This window comes from Epinephelus lanceolatus, chromosome 19 (genome assembly GCF_041903045.1).
Source record: "Epinephelus lanceolatus isolate andai-2023 chromosome 19, ASM4190304v1, whole genome shotgun sequence".
NCBI lineage: Eukaryota > Metazoa > Chordata > Actinopteri > Perciformes > Serranidae > Epinephelus > Epinephelus lanceolatus.
Window position 1 is genome coordinate 30,101,842 of NC_135752.1, and position 22,282 is coordinate 30,124,123.

Genomic DNA, 22,282 nt, shown 5'->3' on the forward strand with positions numbered 1-22,282 from the left:
TGCGGGTCCGCGAGGGAGGGATGGGGAGGGCTGCTGCGCGGAGAGGGAGAGCCAAGGCTCGGGTGTATATGTGCGGGGCCGCAAGGGAGGGATGGGGCGGGCTGCTGCGCAGTGAGGGAGAGCAGAGAGGCTCCCAGAGCGGGAGAAATAGAACCAAGTAGGATAAAATACTCACGTGCTCGTCTAGTAGGAGGGGCTCAGGGCGGAGACGAATGAAACCTAACTCAGATGAGACTCAAAAATCAACTGTTTTCAGGCTTTCTACTTACTGCAGCTTTAACCAGCTAAATTTGAAAATGCTTTGAAAACAAAATGCCCTCTTCAATTATCACCTATGCTAATTTTAGAAGAACTCACAATTTATTTGTTCTTATTAACATATTCTTCTGTTGCTGTTTTCAGACACCTACAAAAGTTAAAATAGTGCTATGATAGCAGATCAGAAATCCTACCTGATGCCACCCTACTAGCTGCTCTTTGAGCCCATCCCTCTAAGTAAGAAATACACCAGATGAGCAACTAGTTTGTCTGTTTACAGTGCAACCAAACAAACTCATGTCATTTTAAGAAGTAAGTCAGTCAATAATTGGCTGTTCCCCATCATCCCATGAGCAACTGCAATCTAATTTCATGCTGCACACATTGCAAGTAGTTTTTAACACAACAGCAGGACACAGTAAAAAGAGTTGGCTACCTTGGTGAGGTGTTGGAGGTGTTCAGCCAGTCTGCTGCAGCTCTTCATCTAACAGCTCACTGATGCTGCTTCTGACTGTTTCTATTCTTCCCTGCAATAGTTAGAACTGATCTGCTTTTAAAAATGCAGAAAATTATTATTTTCTCATTTTAGCTGTCAGTAATAACCTCGCTGACAAATATATCCTGTGACTACTTCACAATAAAAGCAGCATTATGGCCCTTTCATAACTGGTATTATCATGGCTCTCAAGTGATCTGATCACAAGTGGACGGCGCTAAATAGAATTATAAATGAAAATCAAGATGCATTGTGATCACACAAACTGAGATGGTCTGGGCCACATTCAATCACGTATCTTTTTTGTAGTGTAAACACTGATGTGTCCTGATACGTCCCCTTCAAGGACTACGTCAACAATGTAGGACGTGGTAGTAACTTGCCCATTTTGCGACGAGTTGGACGAAGTGTTGCGTGACCGTCCAGCCTTTTGCCCTGTAGACCTTTTTACTGTCAGTAAACAGTATGATGTTTTTTGGTGGGCGAGGCTTAGCTAGAGGCAAAACAATTCTCCACAGACACTAGCTAGCAAGTTCTGTTAGCTTGTTTTAGACAATGGAGGGAGATGATGTGAGTGGTGTGTTCAGAAATATTCATTTCGAGTGCCGGAGCGCACTCTGGCACAAACTGGACCGATCCTAAATTCGTAACGCTATCAGAATGTACTGTTCGGTTATTCAGAGCACCGCACTCTCAGAATGGCAGAGCACACTCTGAGCACTGTCTGAGCAGCAGAGCACTGAGCGGAGTGAATGTGTGATTAACTTAACTGTTCATTAATTCATGTAGAAATATAACGCTTTTTTTCTTCTACCAAAGGGCTCTCATTTTAGTGTAGAGTGTTAGACTGAATTTACGAACGCACCATGTCAGGTCACTCACTCTTCAGGACTGCGAGTGTTACTTGAATGAGTAATCACTGGCCAATCCGTATGCCCTCACTCAGTGGATCGATTATGTCACAGGAAGCTTTGTGGTTGATTACTATGCCAATCTTACAAAGGAGGACGACACTTCAATGGTCTCCTCCAGTTTGTTTTGCTATCAAAGCTAACGTTAGCTAATGCACTTAAAAGTTAGCATTATGGAGATATCCAATATTCCTATTAATACCTCCCCAGTTTCTGATGAGGTGGACATGATAACCCTTAATACACATAACATTATTCATCCCTACAACATTAAATACTTTTTCCCTAACCTGATATGAAGTGTGGGCTGCACTTGTGAGCATTTTTAGTGAACACCTCCGTCCAGTCCTTTCGTCTTATCGCATTTAACCATAGTTGTTTATGTTGACGGGCAGTGGCGGCTGGTAGGCGATAGAATTTAAGTTTTGAGCCATGACTTCTTCTATTCTGGCTCCCAATAACACAACAAGACCACATTGTAAGACTTCTATGTAGCCTACAGCCCTGTGGTGGTGAGTTGTGTTTTGCCTCCAGCTAACAAACTGACGTGGTTGTGACGTCGGCCTTAAAAGGGTCTATGGAAGGACACCTGTTGAATTCTGCAGACAGAGATATCTTCAGCTACAGTGATACAACTGCTTACTTGACACAGGCAGCAAGCGAAGATATGGAAGTAATAACTCTGTGCAAGGCTCTTTGACCTTCTTGTGTAAGCGACTTAGGTAGTGACGAAATCTGAACACAAGTGGTCAACTGGAGACACAAAACAGACACAGGTGTGAACAGTGATTTGTTTTGGCTGTCGATCAGTGAAACACATGTCAGTACCAGGTGTAAGCAGGCTCTGTGTTTCACCAGCTGAATGTGGGGGGACTCTGGGGGACTGATAGGTAAACACTGAGGCTTATATAAATTAGATAAATTAAAAACACCGGATAACATGCTGCATCGTTTACTGTGAATCCCGATGGGAAAGGCGGACCCGCCACTTAAGATGAGAGCTACCACATAGAGAGGTAATTACAGAAAGTAAATACAGTGAATGGCTACTGCTGAAAGAGTGCCGGCCATGAATAGTATTAACACCTGCAATGTAGCCAAGTTTTCTGGTGCACACTAAATCATGAGGTTGTTGTGTTCAGTTTCATTCACTCTACAAAGCAAGTTTGAAAAGCTCAGTTTTGGTGCAGCAAAAACACAACACATTATATGCGTTTCCAGATCTGGCCTGTTTAGTGTGGAGGTACACTCAGAGGGGATAAATTCCCTCATTCTTTCCCCCTCACACTGCTCAGCTTTCTTCCTGCTACTCTGAATAACAATTGATGATTTTATTTTGTAATTTCATAGTTTTAATTATATTCACCCTGGGGGGCTTGCTGAAGCCACGCTCAGTGCAGCAATTATGCCCAAGAGGGGAGTAATGAGACATTTAGAGGACGACACTGCCAAAGATTTGAGGAACACTCCTTCCACACATGTTCACACATGGAGCTGATTTGCATGCACGCACACACTCCATCCACTTATAGAAAAGCAATTAGGAGATAAGCAATCAGGTGGAGTGAGAGATGGAGCGAGGAAGAGAGGAAGAGGGAGAATGAGGATGAGGGAGCGACAAAAGTAACAAATGAGACGTGATTGTTGTTGTGATGATTTGCTTCCTCTCAGGAAGAGTGCAAGCGTGAAGAGGATGTACGGCAAACATCCTCTGTGTGTCACTCCAGAGACTCGCAGTAGGCTGTTGGTAGAAATATGAGGTAATTGGAGTAATTAATCTAAGTGTGCATGGATGTGTGTTGTGTATAGGTTTAATGTGAGTGTTGTGTGTCTGTCTGAAGTTAATGAATGAAAGGAGAATAAAAATCAGCTCGAAACAAGGAGACGGCAAATAAAGACAAATGTAAATGTCATCAAGGGAGCTGCTGTATCAGAGCAGTATGAGGAAGTGAAGCAGTAGTGTGGTAGTCAGGGCTTTTTGAAGAATGCCAACAGAGCAGCTCTGTGAGAAATTGCTATCAAACACTCCTGAATCACTCTGGTGACAGCTAAGAGAAAAGAACAACACATCCATGCTTTGTTTTGACACCATATCTGAGCTGTCTATCTTTAAAATGTCAGCCTTTAATGAATAAAAAACAAAAGTTAGGAAGGGTTTTTTTAAAGGTCACACCCACATCCTGTACCCGTAATGCCTAATTATGATGCCAAAATGTATTTTTGGACAGAGTCTATCATTTCTTAACAGGCGAAAATCTGATGAAACCTTGTAGTCTGTTTATCACGTTGCTGATTTTACAATTGAGAAGTAAGAACCATTTTTTTAAAGCTGCATGATTTTATTTTGGCCACCAAATGGCACAGCTCTGATATAATTTTAAAAATCTGGCTCTTTCGCTACTAGGTTGGTTGCTGATTTTGTCCACGTTCGTTTCATTTTAGGAAGGTAGGGTATATGACGTTGATGAGGCGCTGACAGTGACTGTGTATAGACATAACACAAAGTGAATTTTAAAGGCAGCATGATTGCATACAAAGTCAATGGAAAGAAGCAAAACGGTTGATGCAAATTGATGCCAACACACGTTCTTGTGCGGTGAAAATGTTTCAAATTGAGCAAAAATGTATGCATATCCCCAGGCTTTATGAAACTATGATGTAAACATGTGGTGAAGTGAGGAAAAAGAATAGAGACTGGAGGGATATGATAGAAAGAACCAGAGTTTCTGGTGAGATCGGTCAGAGGCTGAACTGAATACCAACACATAATACCGCACACGGTCTGTGCATTCCTTGCTTGCTAGCTTACAGCTCATGTACAGTGGGTACAGTGACTGTTAGGGGCAAATTAATGGTCAAGTGGTCAAGTACAGTGAAGTGAAATTAAAGTAAATGTGCTGTAAAACTGGAACACTAAGCTAAAAGAAGCTTAAAAACTCTGCTTATTGCAGCTTTGCTAATAGCAGTAAACCTCTCTCTGTGTTATAATCAAAGCTTCTCTGTTCTTTGTGGTGGTAGCTGATCCAGCTACGTGTGTATGTTAGTGCATGTGAGTGTGACCCACGGGCTAGCTGATCACTGCATCTCTGCACTGTGCTCATATGGCGTTTACCGGTTATAAAATCGTCCTGACTCGCAGTGGCAGGACGGTGTTGTGGCAGGAGTGTAGCACCCTGCCTGTGATTCCACCTTCAGATTAACAACGCTAGCTCTGTCAACACTGTTGCCATTGTTAGCACTGTTTGTGGAGTTAGCACCGTTAGCTGCTAGCCAGCTCAGGGGTCCATGTCATTGGTCCGACATCCCATTAGTCCGACGTCCCATTGTTCCGATATGTGATTATACTAGGCTATACTGTATTTGTGTACCATAGAGGATCAGCAACGCAACAAAAGTAGGCTACTGGTCGAGATACAAGTGTCATAGAGAGAATAGAGTGAAACACCATAACCTCCTGTTGTTAACTCTGGGGTCTGGGTTGTGTGGGGAGCTCTCCGCGGTGCTGAACGGCTCCCGGCGGGCGAATTTCTGCCTTGATGGTGCGCCGCGACCGGCTCTGGGTCAGCTGGGAAAGGCTTGAGGCGAAGCAGGCTCACGGCTTATGTGTTTGCCACTTTCTTTTTCATTTTAACGCACACAATGATCTTTTCCTAACCCTAACCAAGTGGTCTTTGTGCCTAAACCTAACCAGACCTTAACCACAGGGCATCATGATGATTTCGGAACAACGGGACTTCGGAACAAGGGGTTTAATATGGTCGGAACAATGGGCAGACCCCTAGCTCAGCCAGTTCCGTGTTGAGAAGCGTGAGCAGACAATCCTCAGATTCTGAATTATAGATATGCTCCACAAGTTCCTCTAAAACCAGGGTGAAACACGATGTTTGAAAGCCTGTTTCACTTTTGAGCTGGTCAGAAGTTTGCTAGTGATGTCACAGGGTCCTCATTATTTCAGCAGGGTAAGAAGTGAAGGCACTAGAGTCAGATTTTAAGGGGGTGTTGATGTAAATTACTCAGTAAAGTTGATATAAGCCTGCCAAAATACAGTTTCAATGCATCCCTAACAACTATCCAAATGTAAAAACTTACCCAAACAGGAGAAATAGATTCCTCCATTCATATAAAAATATGTAAAATTAAGCTAATATGAGTTTCTTGGTAATGTCCACTTCAGTGCTGATTTTACACATCTAGCAGAATTTGAATTTTGTTGTAAGGTAGACACTAAAATATCAAAAAAATTACAGTTATTTCAAAGCATCTTTTCCAGTCGACATCCTCTCACTTTCACGTGCAGTTTATTTCAAATGTGTCAGGTACAGGATCAGGAAACATGCACATATTGTATCTATATTAAAGAACCGCGTAAACTTTTATCACAGGAAAAATGTGTATGTTTTAAAGTGGCTGCCTCTAAAACCAGTTTCATGAATGTTTAACTTTCCCTCTGCCTCACAGAACGAGAAGTAACAAGACAGTCAACATGAAAGTAGTGACATGAAACAGCTGGAGAAGTGACTCAAGATAAGATAAATCCAGTGTGAGACAAGAGAAGGACAACCCGCACCTCTAAATCATTCCAACATTTCATCAGCTGAGGCTTTAACAGTAACAGAAGTCCTGTTGTAGAATTTATAGAACATTTTGTAGGGTATGTTGTCCGTTAATAAGTCAACTGGCTTGATAAAAAGCTTCTGTATTAAACTCTGGCATCAGTTTATATCTGAGGGAAACATGGAAATGCTCTCATTTATATACAAACAATGTCTGAAAAACACTCGCTGCAGCCACTAACAAGCTTAAAATTCAGGAAGCATCATCAGCTGTGTGCATGTGTGTGAGAGGGAATGAGCTAGATAAGAAGACAGAGACATTCAGACAGACGAGAGCTGGAGTGCGTCCTCAGTGGAATTACTCTCTGTTAAACAATCTAATCTTGAGGGAATCACAGCTGTTCATATGAACGCTTTTGTTTTCCGAGCTGAGCATTTGAACAATACATATGACACTTTCAGAGAGAGGAGAGGAGAGGAGGAGGAAGTAGAGTATGTCCATTGTCAAACACTGCAGATGGAAAATAAAATCTGTCCAGTGCAAACCACACGCTTTATCTCGAAAATAATTTGATTTAGATTTATTTTAAAGGTGTTTTAAATAAACAAAATGATTTGGTTTAAGGAATTCATTTTCTAAAAGTCTCAGTAATCTCCTGAAACAGCTGGGCACTGTAGTTTTTAGCAAACCTCACTTACTTAAGAGTAAATTGTGCATTTGTCGGGGACTATTTTCAGTCGCAGAATGATACACATTTGGTGCTCTAGGGGTTATTCCCTGCAGCAGGACAATGTATATGGGATCGTCTGAATCCAAATGTCCAGACTTCATAGCACTTGCAGACTTAGACTTTGCAGACGTGTTCCCAGTAAGTCTGAGAGTGCTGAGGGTTGTCAAAATCCACAATTCCTCCAGTCCACAAGGGGCCTCAAGCGCACTTCCTGCAAACTTCCATAGAGTCCGCTTGGGGTGCAGACTTCACTGATTTAATTGCCCATAATTCATTGCAATACGGACATCGTGGTAGTGGGTTTTTTTTAATAGCTGACTAAAAAAACAAAACTTATGCATATGTAAAACAGTTATTGTAGCCTATTAAAACAACACTTGAATTGTGTAGGCTAGAAATAATATTAAACTACAGGTCTACCCAGTTTATTTAGTCATAACCTGGTCATTATTTACAACCATCTCTGTACTTAAATGTATGCAGTCTGTCTTATACAGAAATTTATTTTGTTTTCTCACAAACCAACCTCATACATGGGATATATATCTTGTTATCTGCAGGGACAGATGAGCAGACAGAATGACAGCAGTTACAATGACTGTAATCATCACTCGAATGTTTCCATGGTAACAAGTAAAACGCTCTCAAGGGCTGTCTATCAGCAGCTTGCGGTCTCTGACGGTGAACTTGTCTCAGTATGTACGACTGACATCTGCCCAAAAAGCATTTCCCCCATAATCCACCATTGTGGATGTCTATAAAACCGTTGACACCTCAAACTGCAAACAAGGTCATTTATGACACTTGCTATTATGACATTTTTGGATCCCTGGAGGTTTAATATCTGTAAAACTTTCCTTTATCTGTGAAAGGCGATTTAAAAATCTTTTTGACATATGCGCCAGGCGAGCATTTCCATTTGATTGAATGGGCACCATCTTTGGGTCCAGTATCCCGTTATTACTATACATCCATAGGGATTAACTCATGACAAACTACAGTGTGTATCCTTGGTAATGAAGGAACATGCCAGCCAGTGCACCAGTGTGGCTCACTGATGTGTTTTTAATAGTTTTTGGACAACAGTGGAGCTCTGTGGCACAGAGGAAATAAGATATATCAGGCTGTGGATACACACACACAATACTTGGCAGCAGGTTTGTTGGTTTTTGACTTTTCATAGGCTTTGCTGACGATAAAAAGATATATCTAATAACCTTAACGTTTAACAGAAGAAGCCGAACATCCCATATTTTAAAATGTCTCAATGTTAGATAAGAACCTTGCATTTCAGAGCGGTATTCTCAGTGCTAGGGACACATTTTTGAGAGTACCAAAAAAGTGTGAAGGTGTGATACAGAGCCCTTATAAATCTTTTAACAGAGCCAATTTCCAGTGTGTGTGAGGTTGAGATTTTGGAGATGGTTTTCACTGAGCTGCAACAGAATGTGACAATAATGGAGGACAAGTTTGAGTTGCAGTCGACTTACTTATTTGATCATTTCACTGAAGTTACTTTAACTGAAGTAGACATTTTCCAACAGCTCTCTGCGACGGCTTCACGTGTCCATTAATGCCAAAGTTCCCTTGAGCACTACGCTGAATGCTCCCTGCTGCTGGCTGTACCCTGCTCAGGTGAAATGTAGATGAATAAAGCTGCACAGAAAAAGAATCAGCCATCACTTCATTAACCACATTTATTTGTTAGAAAGCAATTTTTAACCACAGAAACATCCCTCCTCCTCGTTGCAGAAACTTTTCGTGAGTTAACTCCATAATGACCCCATCTTGTAGACACGTGTCGATAGCGGTTCGGCCTTCTCTTTGACCTGATATTAAAAGGCCATCCAGGAGGGAGGGATGATGGAGGGAAGCGATGGAAGCCGCTGACAGTCTCATTAATCACACGCCAAGACAGAGGGGCGCTGGCCTTGGCTCTGACATGAGACACGACAGCTCAGACATTGTCTTGTTGCTCGTGCTATAGCAAGTTGCAACGTTTTGCTCCCCCCTCCCACCTCCCTTACCCCTGAACCACCGCTTCCCCGCAAAGGTCAGACTCATAAAGCAACAGACGCCACCTGTTGACTTATTGATAATGTTTATTTGTTTCACTGAGTGTGCCTCCTGCTTCATTAGCTGCACAAGTTGAGTTAGCTGGTGTTCATTTTCCACCCTGTCTGCCACGCTCTTCAGCTGCCTCCTTTTGCTTTTGTTCTCCTGTCACTCCATCCGCCTGCTTCCTGCACATTTTGACGAGGAGTGTTGTACAATGACATGCTATTTATACAGAAAGTGTGTTTAATTTTTCAATAAAGGTAACTGCACAAAAACAAGCATGTTGTCTGCTTTTATTTTGAAGTTTGGAGTTGGGAACATGACACCCTTGTCCACATTATTTTGGTCTGGGGATTTTTCATGGTTTCGGCCCTTTAGTTCCAATGAAGGGGAATATAAATACTAGGGCTGCCCTGGACTAAGAATCTTCCTAGTCGATCAATAGTGGTCATTTAGGGCCATTAGTCGACTAGTCGCCTGCATGTTTACGATATTAGTTTAATTGTTAAATGATATATTTTGGGCGGGGCAACACAGTGGTTTGAGTTGAAGGTGTGAGAAAGAATAGTATCAGTAACATTGTTAACACTGTGCTACATTACAGAGAAATACAAAACCGTACTAATGAACCTTCATTAATATAGGCCTATATTTTATCTACAAGTGCATGTCACACACTGAGCGAGCCGCCTGTTACACCACTTTGGTGTGGAAGAATTTCACTGCCCTGCACAGAGCCCTGACCACAACCCCATCCAACACCTTTGGAATGAACTGGAAAACCGACTGTGAGCCTCACTAACCTACACTAGTGTTGGACCTCGCTGATACTCTTGTGGCTGAATGGGAGCCAACCCCTGCAGCCAGACTCCAGACATTGTGAAGAGTCTTCCCAGAAGAGTGCAGGCTGTTACAGCCAACGCCTGTGGTTTTGGATTGAAATGTTAAGCACTGACAGCAGTGTAATGCTCAAGCGTCCACATACTTTTGGCCACACGCTGCACAAACAATTGCAGGCAATCAAAGAGTCATTTGTAAACTTGTCTCTTGTTCTTTTAATCTCTGTATTGATTCACATCAGTTCAAAATCCTCTGTTATTGCTGTTTCTTCAGTCGCCAAAGCAAAGGCATAAAAGCAGCAACAAAACGCAATTACCCAGAATACAACAGACGCTATAAGCTTCAACAATACCCTAATTTGATTATTCAGTTGAAAAGCACAGTTTTTATTTAACTGAATTGTACCTCAATCATTTTTCTGAGCTGCATGTCTTGTTGACAGTGGCTGAGGGGCTGTAGGAGCCAGTTGTACAATGCACTGGGCCAGAGGCATGATACATCAGGGACAGGTCACCAATCCAGTGCTGTCTCCAAATGGGACTACTAAGTGGTTTAAGTCTTGGAAACACTGTTTGTCTGCAATGACAACAAAAATTGACATTTCACTGTTAACCTTTTAAAAATGAAGAATGATTTTGAGCTCTTTATACTAGTTTCGGAGGAAGAAAAGAGACCGCTGGTGTTAAAGACATGCATTTGAAAAACTCAGCACCAATGTCTCTTTCCAGAAATCATCAACCGGTTGCCCAAGATAATCCACAGACCTTGTTGTGAGCAGTTTCATGTAGGAACTATTTCCTTTCTACTGAACAACACTGCCCAACCATATCACCGCGCAGAAGTAGACATGCATCTACTGCTAGCTCACCTAGCCCCACTGAGCTAGCTAACATTACAGCTCAGCCGAGGATGCCATCAATGTTTACATCTCACACTGTCACAAGCACGAGCCTCTCATCCATGAGTAGATGCATATCTCCAACACCAAGCAACTTTTTCTTCCCATTATGAATTTTATGAACAAATCTGTGACTGAAATGTTCCAGGAAATAGTTGTGTCCTTTCCTCTGTTGATGTCATCCTGTTTCAGGAGGAAAATTTAAGATATTCAACAACTGAGTGTCGATTTGGATCCAAACACTTAAGCTTCATGGATAAACCGCCTGATCTGATCTCATCATCAGCTGATCAGAGTTCTGACGGGTTTGTTGTTTCTCTGTAAAACATCCCTCAGGTCACATTTAAATGATCCTTATAGAAAATCAGTTCATTAAACTCTCAACTCTCACTATGCAACAACTATGCAACTCACACCGAAACAATCTAGATTGATAAACAGCATCACAGATAAGAGGAAAACTATGTATTTTTGATTTTAAATGAGCCATCCCTTTAATATATTTCAGTTTTGGACCTTTGAAGACATTCTCGTGGGCTCCTGGGGATTGTAATGTATATATAAATTCCACAGATTTAGGTTATAATGTCTACTGGCTGCACTCAAGAGATGATTTTAACCCCCTGACTCTTAATTAAATGTGTTTGGTATGTTTCACTGATCAGAAACAGCTCTGAGGTGTATTTCCACAGTGCTGCAGGCTCTGCAGCTCTGTCTTTGTATTTCACTGAAAGCAGTGAGCACACAAGCCTCAGGCAACCAGATCTGCCTATGACAGGCTGATTCAGCCCCCCGGCGGTGATCTCTGAGACACGCAGACCAGATTTTGGGTCAGTGCCAGTGACCATATAACACTCTGCCATTGTGTCTTCTCTGATAATGCCAAATAGCAACCCACTGTGCTTTGACTTTGGTTTTTATTGTTGCTTCAAGATGAAATGCTGTTTTCCTTTTGTAAAGGTAAAGTTTGAATGAGAGAGATTATTGCAGGAGTGGAGATAAGAGAGGGCTGATAGAAGTCAGCTTCATAGTCGTCTGTGTGTGTGTGTTTCTCTGAGGCCAGTTTCAATCAGTTTTACAAACTATTTGACATGCAAATTTGAATCTATTTGTGCTCTGTTATACTGCAATACAGCAGAATTGTGAGTTTAGTCTACCAGGATGGCATATATAATAAGGATATATAAATGTACCTACAGTATTAAAATACAGTTAACTTGTCATCTTTTCTGCCTTTGTAAACCAGATTATTTCGGTCTGGCATTGCATTTAATTTGCAATTCAAATACTGAGAATGATGTTCCGCACAAAAGGGTAATTATAACATAACTAGTGGTATTTTTAACCTCTATATGACCAAAGGTACGTGGACACCCATGTGTCATTGCTGAAAATGTAATTTCAAAACCACGGGCATTTATCTGCCGCTTTAACAGCCAGCACTCTTCTGGGAAGGTCAGGACAGTCACGTTCTTCCACATCAAACTGAGTATAATTATTCTTTATAGACCAGGCTGTGTGTACAGGACCAGTTCAAATAGGAGAGGGCAAATTATGTTTTTTTTTTGTTTTTTTTTTTTTGGCTGTTTCATAATGTAAAGGGTTGGCCTGGGGGAAAGTCAGCTGAGTTGAAGAAAAAATATTGTTAGCTTTTTCAAGAATGGTTTGAAAGATATGTTTCAGAGTCATTGATAAAAGCCAGAATAAAAAAGCTTAAAAAATATTTAAACTTTGACCTATGACCTATAATTGCCCTGCACAATGTATTTTAAAAATCCTTTATTTATTTAATTTTAGCTTTCTACAGATATTTTTAATTTTGTGGGGGTTTTTTTTATGTGTATGTAGGCCTGTATTAATGAAAATATGTGTTGAACCTTGAATAGATAATGTTATATTCTACAGCACTGGTTCATTCACACTGGATGATAAAGAAAAGTTAAGAAATGGCGCCATTTTGTGGCCATATCTTTGAACTGCACTCCTCCAGTGCTAAGTCCCGCCCCTGTGTAGACTCACAACCAATCAAGACTCAGTATTTGGCTTCAGTTAGTCCAGGGGTAATTTGCCCTGAGATTTGCCTGTCAGGTAAAACTACCCATAACAACTCCACAAATAATATGATTATATTCACACTAAAGTTAAAAATGGTTAACAGTAGGGTAGAGGCTGCTGTTGTAATAGAAGCGAGATTTGTACATGGTCTTTTAGAGGGAAAAAATGCCTGAAATACGAAACCCAGGACTAATATTTGCCCGATGTGTTTTGCTTCGGTTGACTACTCGGCCGTTTAAATAAGTGCCACACGCTACAAGACGTAATTAGCCTTATAAATTTTAAAACTTCGGTTTTCTTGGCAGAAATTTACTAATGTGACTTCTCCGGAAGTAAGGTATCAGTACTACGTAGCTGTAAGACGTCTAAATGTAGGATGTTTGCGTTTGTTTTGGTGTCTAAGTCCAGGGTAAGTGATGGGCACGATGACCAACTTTTGAAACTGGCACTGACTGTTAGCTAGCTTCACGTTACAGTTACCAACCGTCCTCTGCGACGTTACTCCGTTAGTCGGTAAGTTCAGCAGTTAACAAAGGCTTGAAAGTGTTTGGGGAAACCTCAGTGACCTGTTAACTGTCGGAGGTGGTTTGTTGTGGTGTGTGTGCCATGGTGACACGGAGGTGGGTCCTGTCTTTAAGTTTTGCGGTTTTCAAGGCAACCGACCCCCGCTGCTGCTGCTGCTGCTGTGAAGCCTGCAGGAGAAATCTCGGCAGTGTTTTGAAAGACTTTCCCCCTGAATCGACGAAAAAGATGCACCCGTGATAATATGAGGTAAGTTTGCAATGCAGAACTGTTGATACTGTTGTTATGGAAGTTACTGTTTTTCCACAGTAGCATACATTTGATTTCTCTGTGTGCATTGTCCTCAGAAACACAGAAATATTGTTTAACTCTGTCCACCAGCCTGTCTGGTTCGACTTGGTTAGGAGTTGCTGAGCAAGTCTGTCTTGAGTTTTTTCTTGCCTCTTGTTGCTGCAAAGCATGGGGCATACTGTGTGTTTGATACAGTCTACATGGGTAAAACATTGGTTTAATGAAAGCATATTATTGCTGTAATAGTCCTGCTTGTCTGCAGCTGTGGATCAGAAGGAGACTGTTGTTTGATCACATGGCTTTTAGTGCCAATTGGCTCCACATTTTTTTTTATAACACTGTTTTTATTTATTTATTTGTTTTTATATTTGAGGGAAGGGTGATATGTGAGTACATGTATTGATGTATCTCTTTGTGCTTTATATGAATATGTGTAGGCACGTGTGTATATACAGTATTTGTAGTGGTACATTTATTAGTTTAAGTCCTATTGCTATTATTACTTGAGTGAGATGGTCTGTATTTATTCATTTTCTCACCTTACTTATTTCTGTATGTTTTGTTGTAACTCTCTATATTATTTAACTCCGACATCACAGAGGGAAGGGTTAGACAATAGGTTAATTTTCCCTCTGGAGTTTCAATACCTGCAGAATTTGTAAAACACATGGACACATATGGATGAGATGCAGCTATGTATGTATAATTTATTATGAATACTCTGCAAAGAAACTAAATAAAAAATTGATCACAAGAAGAGAACATGTTTTCCTATGGTCTGTGCAGGAAACAGATTTTTTTTGTTCTCAGCAGCTCTGAAAATAATATCCACTCCAATTGGCTACACCACTTTTCTCAATACAATATGTCCTCTGATGGATATGTTATCACCAGTAAAAGTTACTGCTGTCTGTGGAGCTGTAATAAGAAGCCGACTAGTCATTAAGTCGATTGAGAGAAAGTCGCCAACTATTTTGATAATCAAGTAATTGTTATTAATTGTTGTTTTTCATGCAAATGAATGGAAGGGTTGTTTACACACTCTCAAATATAGTTTAGAGTTATAGTTTATAACTTATTTTTCTGCACAATTAAAACACAAGAAAGGCAAGAAAAATGAATGATGAAATACAGTGCAGAAAGAGGCAAAAAGCCCAAAGGACTTATCTGAAGAACTTAAAAGTATAGAAGGAGAAAGAACAATACATAAAATAATACAAGTGATAACCGACTACTAATAGCAAAGTTTGATTGCAACAACAAAAACAGCAATAATAGTATGAATTTAAGAGCCGTAAATGTGAGTATGGAGATTTCTTTGTTTAATATCATATTAAACTCAATGTCTTTGGGTTTGCGACTGATAAAACAAGACATTTAAAGACACCACCTTGGACTTTGAGAAACTGGGATAGACATTTTCCTCTATTTTCTGAGATATTATAGACCTAACGTTTAATTGAGGAAAGTAATTGGCAGATTGATCCATAATCACAATAACTTCTGTTTTTTATTCACCAGAGTGAATATGATTAAATCAGTTTTATTTGTCTGTTTTATTTATCTTGCATGTATGTAAAAGTTAGGGTGGGTATCCATTACATTTTTTTCAGTACTGCTGCCAGTATGATACCTGAGTTTGTTATAATTCAATTTTTTTAATACCTCATATTGAGCATTATAAGAATCTTTTTTCTACATTAAAAAATATGCCAAACATCTCAAAAACAGCGTTAAAATTTTGACTGAACACAAAGCAGAAAAGTCCAAGAACTTAGTCTATAAACAAACTGGTAGTCTCTTCAAAATTAGTATTTCAGGAAAATTTCTCATCAAAGAAAAAGTCAACAAGAGCCAAAGCCAAAAGCTTTACTCGTTGAATAAATAAAGTATTTGATGTATTGCATGATGTTGACAAAAGAGAACATTGCAATAGCAATAAGAACGGAAATTTCAATAAAATTGTTATATGGAATATTTTAAGAAAATGAGCTGTGAAATCTTATGTTATTTTCAGTGAAGTGAAAGACTGTCTCAGACATGTTTGTGGATGTCCAAATCGAAAAGGCCACTAGAAGAGAGACTCAGTACAAATACTGCCTCTTAGTAATAAACTTTAGTTATATAGCACCTTTTATACACCAAATTCAGGTCAAAGTACTAAACAAAACAAAAATAGATCAGGCAAACCATTAGCACTGTTATATTTTTATTTTTTTTTATTTATTTATTTATTTTTATTTTTACATTAGGGCTGCAACTAACATTTTGGTTTTATGTTTTGATTTTTTTTCAAATTGATAAAATAATTGTTTAGTTTATAAAATCTTGAAAAAATAGTGAAAAATGCTGGAGCCTGGTGATGTCTCTAGTTGCTTGATTTGTCTGACAAACAATCAAAAAGTCCAAATATATTGAATACAGTGAAATTAATAAATCAGAGAAAAGAGCTGGAACCAGAAAACATTTGGCAATTTTTACTTGATGTAAGAGATACATCATTAAACTGATTATTGATGTTGATAGATTCTTTTCTATCAATTAATTAATCAACTAATTATTTCAGCACAATTCTAAATAATTGCATGGTTTTATCCAGTGTCTCTTCTCACCAGTCCCGTCTGCACAGTGTATCCTGTGTCTTTGGCTCTCCCTGTGCCTCCTAAGAAGATTAGCTGTCATATATTAGTCACTAGGCCGTCCTAAACAGGACACATACAACTCACTCTAGGTCTGCCAGCCTGTAGGACAGCTCCAGCTACAAAATTCAGCCGTCACTGTCCTGTGAAAATTCACTTAGTGTCCCCGTTGGCCGGATTGAGTTACTTGACATCAGCTTTGGTGGGACTGAATGACAGTAGAGCCTGGTGGAAATTCTCCCTCTTTTTTGTCTCTCCTGCACTTTTCCCTCTCTCATTCTGTAATTGCTTTTCTCTCCTGCTTTCTCTCTGACTGTCTGTCTCTTTATTCGGCACCTCCACCCCACCTGTCCATCCTTAGCTCGCTTGACAGTCAGGTGATTACAGCCCTGCTGCTGTCTGTCTGCATGCTGACTGTGAGGAGTTGAGCTAGCCTCGTGTCCTGCGTGTATGCTGATGATCATTGTCTGTTTACAACCGTTGAAGCCCCCTGTAAGGGCTTTAGAGCAGCTTAATTCCCCCCATCTGGTAGCTGAGATAAATCCTTAGTTTCCCGGGGAATGAACAGAGAGCATGAGCAGAGCAACAGGTGAGTTGTTTCTTTGCTTTATTCTTACCAGAGAAGCTCAGAAAACCAACAGTAATGAAAACAATTTTGAATTTAGAAATGACTTTGCTAGTGGTCTGCTTCTGTCTGTGTCTCTCTTGCATTTGCTCTAAATGTGGTTACTGTTGGCTGCACATACTGTAAATGCCCAACATGGTCCGTCTTTGAGACAGAAACACAGCACCACCCACAACTGAAATAGTTTTGTAAAAGGTGGCAGCGCTGGTGCTGCTGCTTACAAGCAGGGATAGAAGAAGTATTCAGAGCCATTCCTTCGACCCCCAAAATTTTCATTGGTTTATCAGTTACTCACCCTGTGTTACGCTGAATTTGTGAAGATGTTTTTCTCATGTGTTTCCAGTGAACAAAGAACACAAAACCGGAGAAAATTCTTGATGAATTGAAGTAAAAGGGTGTGCATTTAGCAACAGCAAAACTACACTCACACTCAAGTTATGCAGTATAATCCAAGTCTTATTCATCTAGTCGTATGCTCAGTACTTCCCAAACAGACAGCCCTTTCTGACTGGGAACTGAACGGTAAAGTAAAACTATGCTCCCTTCAAAGCCAGACTCCACTGACAAAAACTGTAATTTTATCTCGCTGAACATGAGAGCTGCTGGTCTACCACTGCCTCACTCATTTAGTTTGCTGGTTTTATTGTGCGACTTTGCTGAATCTGAACTAACCCTTTAAAACACCAACATAATTTCGGGGGTGAAGTATTCCGTTAAGTGGAAGTAGAAATACCACAATGCTAAAATGCTTAAAATTCTTGTGTTAAAGTTTTTAGTGGCGTATTATCAGCAAAGTATGCAAGTATGTGAAATGCCCCCATATTTTGTTTTAAAGACTGTCGCTGTATATTGTTAGTTATAAACAGATGTATACTGTAAACTTTCAGTTCAAAGCCTAGTCCCAATTAAACGCCCAGTCCCTTTTACTAGCTCAGTGTGGCTACACATTTTGACAAATAAAGGCCTGTCTCAGTTAGACGCCTGGTCTGGTTGCCAAGCAGTTCATTTTTATTAAAGTTCTTTGGATGTATAAAACCAGGTTTCTGGCTGCCCACTTGAGCTAACATTAGTTAGCTGTTTACATCATGCATACAAATATAAATGTTTAAACTTTTGTCAGTGTGGAGATGCTATATATTGTTAGCTTGGTTGGAGTCCCCATAATTTATTCATTCAGTTTGCTTACTAAAACCATGAGCACCAGAGAATAATTTATTCAGATTTACTGGCCTGGTAAACATGAAAGACAAAATGGTCATAATGTCAAATTATGTGTTCATTCCTTGATAACCCTGCAAGTTATTCTTATTCCTTTAGTCTGTAAAGGTCCTCGGATCAAAAGAATCAAAAGGGTTTTTCATTCAAATTAATCCAAGTTGTGAGGATTGTTTTAACAGGATGAAGTGGTGTTGTGTCAGTATGCTGGGTGCCGTAATCCTCGGGTGTCGTAAAACAAGCGTCATAAGCGTATCTCGGAGTTAGAGCAAATGAATGATTCATTATTTATGTTATCTGAAGCCTAATTTTTATACAAGTAATATTCATACTGGTTTAAATAAACAATTTGATTTGAATTTCAAAGTACAATATTTCCCACTAAAACTGGGAGTAAATGCATATAGTAGGACAGAATCCAGATAGTTAAGGAAAGCACTGATATGTTAAAATTGTACTTGAGTACATGCTTTTAGTTTCACCAGTGGTTAAAAGCTTTAATCAAACAGCTACACATATTTTCATCGTTGTCTCCTGGCACGGCTTCACTCCTTGTCTTGGGTCCGTAATTCCTGTTTGTTAGAGGAGGAAATGAATAAATAATGTTGTAATTATACTGTGAGCTCTTTCTCTGTCTATTCTGAAGTTATTGTTTTTCTGAACCTACCTCTGGAGTTGTTTGTCTGGCGCTGTGCCATGCGCTCTCATTCCTTGTGGTCTACTTTAAATGCATGGTGAGTTTGCCATGGTGGCCAGCGTGGAGACGCTGTGCTGATTTGTGTATGAAAGGGTTGAGAGGGCATGATGTGAGTCTGCCAGTTACACACACTGAGCCTTGTGTTTGTTCCTAACACAATCAAAACAAGTGTCTGTGTGTGGTTGCACATGAGTGTGCCTGGATTTCTGGGTAAAGATGTATACTCTCCTGATGAGTGTGTGTGAGGCTTGTGTGTTAGGTAAGAGATGCTGTAAGATGCACCGGGCTAATAATCGTCTTGTGGTAGTCTGGGCTCCTGATGAAAGAGGCAAAAACGCATGATGACCAATTTTCTCAGTGAGTGCTGCTGTACAGAATGTACCTTGCATAAAGTTCACAGCATGTTTCTCTGATAATGATGCTTGTTAACGTCTGTGACTTGGTATGTGGTTGCTTTTTTTATATACATGATTTTGATGACATTTGAGAATTTGGTTGTGTCGCTTTTTGGAGGACTTGTGTATAAATTACTAAATTAAATGCTCTTCTTTGTGGCACTGTAACAGACTGTTTTTGGGGTGAGGCACTGGCATGTATGTTTAGACTTGTCAGAGATGTATTGCAGATGCTGAAAAGCACAGCTCGTGTTCATGTTGTGGAGTTGCCATAGTGAACGTTGCAGCTCCAGGCAAATTCTTGGGGGACTTTATGTGACATTGTGAACCAGCCATCTAATCCAAGCTCTGTTACATGCGTCTGTCTATGATAAAAAACTGTAAACGGTGAGTTGTGCAACCTGACAACACAGGGTTTAATTAGAGGTCCAATAAAATGAATGCTTTACTTTTGTGTAGTCTAACAAAGAGTTCATGTCACCCTGGAAACGAGTCCTTAAGTGCTGCACCTCACACAAGATGTCAGACAAAATATACTGTGACTCCTCTGCCACCTCCAAGTGCATAATGGATAAAATAACCCACATTAACGTACATTTTTTGGCTCTCATATCACACATTTTTCAGAGGCATGATATTTGTGACACTCTTTTTAAAGTACTTACACGTTACCTGGAGTAATTCTTTATTTAAAGGCTGTAACTCATGTTTATATTAATGATCAGTTCATCTGTGGCTTAATTTTTATTTAATCATCAGTTTTGAAATGATTGCCTTACCTCATGATAGCATTTAATCCTATTTATTGCCCCCTTAGGACGTCACACAGAAGCAATTCCTCCGGTTTGAGAATGATACACACGATATTGATGAGATGCAGAATGTGCAGTGGGACACGTAGTTAAGATCTGATATATGGAGCGAAGATGTTTGTTTCCGGAGGAGCTTTTTCTTCTTGAATTGATTTCTGCAGGATACCTCTGTCTGACAGTTTAATGCTGTAATAGGTTATAGACACTAAACACCTGATTTTATTTTATGTTTCAGTTGCTGCATCCAAAGAGATTTCCTCTTCCTTATCACTGACGACCCACCCATCACTTTTCCTTAGCTGCGCCTCTGTGGATTGTTACCAGCCTACTGACATGACCTGCAATCAGTGACCTTCTGTAGCCATGGCTTTTAAAGTGGACCTTGCGGCAGAGCCAGATCAACAAGAAAAGATGCAGAAGGTTCTTGTGCCTGGTTGAGACAGTAACTGAAGTCAGAGCTGAGACCTGAAAGAGGCACCATTTGGCTGATAGGTGAATGGAGACGAGAAAGAACACCACCGCAGGGGTTCTTTTCTGGACCCCTGCCCCAGTCCGCACCTCACGTACGAGCTCAGTAGTATCTGAGGACGTGTGGGAGGATGAGGATGAAGACCAGGCAGAGAAGAAAGATGACTTTGTTAGCCAGATGGATGAGAATGGCATCATTGGACTGTCGGAAGCACTGGAGGATGTGGAATTAGGGGAATCTTGTAATCCTAACTTGTACCCTGGACCCCTCACCACAGAGGAGGCAGAATCAAGTGGACATGAGAGGAATACACCTGAGGAGCTGAGTTACAACCTGAGTCAACGTCTGTCCCATGCCGAATCACCTAGAGAGGATGTACAGTCACCATGTGGGTCTTTGAGTATATATCATTTCATTTCTTCAACCTTCAACCTTCTTCAAACTTTTAATTTTCAAGTTCTTGTACTCATATGCTCAAAGGAACACCTGACTTGTTTTGCATGTTTGAGCTCATTAACTAGAAACTACTTACGCCTTCTTAATCTTCGTCTTCTTTTGAGTTTTATTGGCAGTTGGCAAACCAACTTTTTTAGTTGCAACACCGCCACCTACTGGACTGGAGTTTAGAGCAGTAGCTTGGCAGGATATGAAAACCAAAACAAACAAACACTTGAATTCAATAAATCGTTCCTGTTACTCCCAAATAGTCAATTAGAAGATTGCGTACTATCCTCGATCTATTTTTTTTTAGCAGATTCTCCGATTGAATGTGTTTTTCATCCTGATATTAATTCCATTTTGTCTTCATCATACCCGTTGCAATCTACACTGCAGCTGACCATTTTGCTGACCACAATGTGTCTTACTAGTTTGAATATATGTTTTTTATAGGTCCAGGCAGCCATATGTTCTACTAATGTTTTCTACATGACTTGTTTAGACTATAAAATGTGCTAAAGTCCAATGTGATGTCATCAGGCTGCTGGTATTGTCTGGATGCCACTCCACAGTCTAAAGATATGTTATAGTATGTATAGTTTATTGTCAAGTTCAACAAAGAAATACACCAAATCTTGACATCTAAGAAGCTGGAAGGAAAGAACAGTTGCGTAAACAATTAATCGCTAAAACCAAAATAGTTGCAGATTACTTTTCTGCCACATGGACCAGTTGTTTCAGCTGTAGCCCATCACAATGACCAGTCTACAAAATGTTCTTTTGTTTTACACTATGAGGTATTGCTATGCAGAATCTTTTAATGTTGAAATATGTATTACATTGTAATTGTATTTTTAGTTTGCAGTTACAATTAAACACAGCAGAGAAAGAAAACAAAGCATCAGTTTGTCAAAGGAATATCAATGTTTGCATACAACACATGTTAACAAAAGATAGAAGAGGTTCATGGTTTGTGGTTTATGGTTATATAGTTTGACCAAAAAAAAGACGTGATGTTCACTATGACGGACTGCACAATTCAAGAAACATGTTTCAAGAGCCTGCCTGTGGATTTTCATACCATGCAGAAATAAATGGGCACCCATGACTGCCTGGAACTGTAGGGAAAATACATGCAGAAATCTCAAATTGCCTATATTCGAGAGCAGCTTAAGTACCATATATGTATTTAGCCCTTAAATATTCCCTCCAGACATGGTTTAATATTCTGCCTGGAATTCTGATTTGGGTCTTCTGTGGTTTTTCCACAAAAAATTACCTTGTTGAAACATTTTAAAATAACATCTACTCCTCCTTCCTCATTGAACAATCCAGTCCAAAGCTTAATGATAGGTGCAAGGTGTTTCCTACTTCACTGA

General features: G+C 40.0%; 1 protein-coding gene across 5 annotated transcripts in view; it reads left to right on the forward strand.

Annotated features, from left to right (window-relative positions):
* The first annotated feature begins 13,002 nt into the window (after window positions 1-13,002).
* akna (AT-hook transcription factor) overlaps window positions 13,003-22,282 on the forward strand; it is a 35,301-nt gene continuing 26,021 nt past the window's right edge. For 2 of the 5 annotated variants that reach the window (XM_033647256.2, XM_078162407.1), the window contains exons 1-2: window positions 13,004-13,571; window positions 20,232-20,853. In XM_033647256.2, coding sequence (XP_033503147.2) covers window positions 20,493-20,853 — 361 coding nt within the window. In that variant the 5' untranslated portion in view covers window positions 13,004-13,571; window positions 20,232-20,492. Of the gene's footprint in view, window positions 13,572-20,231; window positions 20,854-22,282 lie in introns of all 5 variants that reach the window. The other 3 variants (XM_078162406.1, XM_078162408.1, XM_078162409.1) reach the window with 3 other exon arrangements.